Raw genomic sequence first — 1,709 nt, 5'->3', positions numbered from 1 at the left:
ATATAAATATAGTGTAATATGTAGCAAATTTATAGCACGCAAGATGTTGTCGAATTGTCCGGTGGTCAAATAACAGTGAAAGTAGTTTCATTTCATTCTAATTCTTGCTTGCATGTGGTCTCCCATGCACATGTCAAGTGCCCATTAAAATCACTATACTGAAATGCAGTGAAAGATCAGAGGAGGAGCTAAGGAGGAATAGAAGATTAGGGCTAGAGAGGAAATGCATTGTGCGGGCGATAACGCACGCACTATTGACTGCCGTCGTTATTAAATATTAATCGTTATTACATGTATTAGTCGTTTATTACGTGTTAGACTTTATATATTCAACGTTATTAACCGTCGGCGTTGTTTCAGGTCCGTTTCCGTGCAAGGCAATCTCGAAGATTAGTTACATGACAAGTTCAGGGTAAGTACCACTACTTCCTCACTAGCAGTATTTTGCTGCCGTAGTTGTTAGATTGTTGCAGATGTAAGGAGAGTGCATCGCACTTGTTTCGCGTAGGCTATGCACGAGAGAAAGCATTCCTCTGCTACGCAGAAACAAGAGATCAGTACTTCTGTATGTAAATGTACTTACCCTCAGTTCGTCTGCAGTGAAAGTGGCAGCGCTGCATTGGGCAACACACGGCCCTTACACGCAAATCGTATGCGTTACAAATCAATGCATATCGTAATTAATGCTATCAATGCAAATCATAATTAATGCTATCAATGCAAATCATAATTAATGCAATCAATGCAAATCGTATACGTTACAGATCAATGCAAATCGCAATGAATGCGATCAATGCAAATCGTATACGTTACAAATCAATGCAAATTGCAATTAATGATATCAATGCAAATCGTAATTAATGCGATCAATGCGAATCGTAAACGCGCACCTGGTGTTAACGAGTGCACACGTGACTTCCCTTCCGCAGTGAGCCGTACGTGGTGTTCCGCGGCGGCATGCCGCGCGCGAGCTACGGAGATCGCAACACCGTCAGCATGATGCGTGGCGACGCCCACGTCGTGTTCGACTTCACGTCCAAAATCATCGAATTCATCGTCCTATCAGATGCCGAGGAGAATGACGGTAGGTGGCAGCATGGGTGGGGCGGTGGCGGGGTCGGAGAATGGTTTCTCTATAGTCGTACACGCTGAGGAGTTGGTCTTCTCTGTCGCAGAAGTTTACGTTTCCTGATTTGTGCTGTGAGTCCGATCTGTAGCGGTCAGTGAGAGAGTGAAGTTACAACTGAAACCTCCAAACCGTCCTAACCTGACCGTCCTCCCTAACCTAACCTAACCTAACCTAACCTAACCTAACCTGACCTTAACTGACCGTCCTAAGAAAGTAGCACGTCCACTCGTTGATGTTGTTGCTAGATCAATCAAGGTTTGTGTGTGGTTTTCACACGCGAGAATGCCAAGATGCTGACTTTGCGGTGCTTCATCACTAAGCATTGTTTTTAGATGTGTGACGTTGACGTTGCAGAGTCGGACGACCCTCACACTCTCGTCGTGCTAGCACTTAATCACTAAGCATTGTTTTTAGATGCTTTGTCACCGATGTGTGACGTTGACGTTACAGAGTCGGACGACCCTCACACTCTCGTCGTGCTAGCACTTCATCACTAAGCAGTGTTTTTAGATGCTTTGTCACCGATGTGTGACGTTGACGTTACTAAGCATTGTTTTTAGATGCTTTGTCACCGATGTGT

The 1,709-nt window shown here is 44.5% G+C and overlaps 1 protein-coding gene across 1 annotated transcript in view; it reads left to right on the top strand.

Annotated features, from left to right (window-relative positions):
* LOC106816661 (lethal(2) giant larvae protein homolog 1-like) overlaps window positions 1-1,709 on the top strand; it is a gene marked incomplete at its 5' end in the record, with an annotated part of 31,542 nt that overhangs the window by 10,055 nt on the left and 19,778 nt on the right. The window contains 3 exon segments of the mRNA XM_014821284.1: window positions 361-412; window positions 930-1,092; window positions 1,490-1,515. Coding sequence (XP_014676770.1) covers window positions 361-412; window positions 930-1,092; window positions 1,490-1,515 — 241 coding nt within the window.

This window comes from Priapulus caudatus, unplaced genomic scaffold, assembly GCF_000485595.1.
Source record: "Priapulus caudatus unplaced genomic scaffold, Priapulus_caudatus-5.0.1 Scaffold1446, whole genome shotgun sequence".
NCBI classification, from domain to species: Eukaryota; Metazoa; Priapulida; class Priapulimorpha; order Priapulimorphida; family Priapulidae; genus Priapulus; species Priapulus caudatus.
Note: the sequence above shows the minus strand (reverse complement) of the source record. Positions and strands in the feature narration are given on the sequence as shown.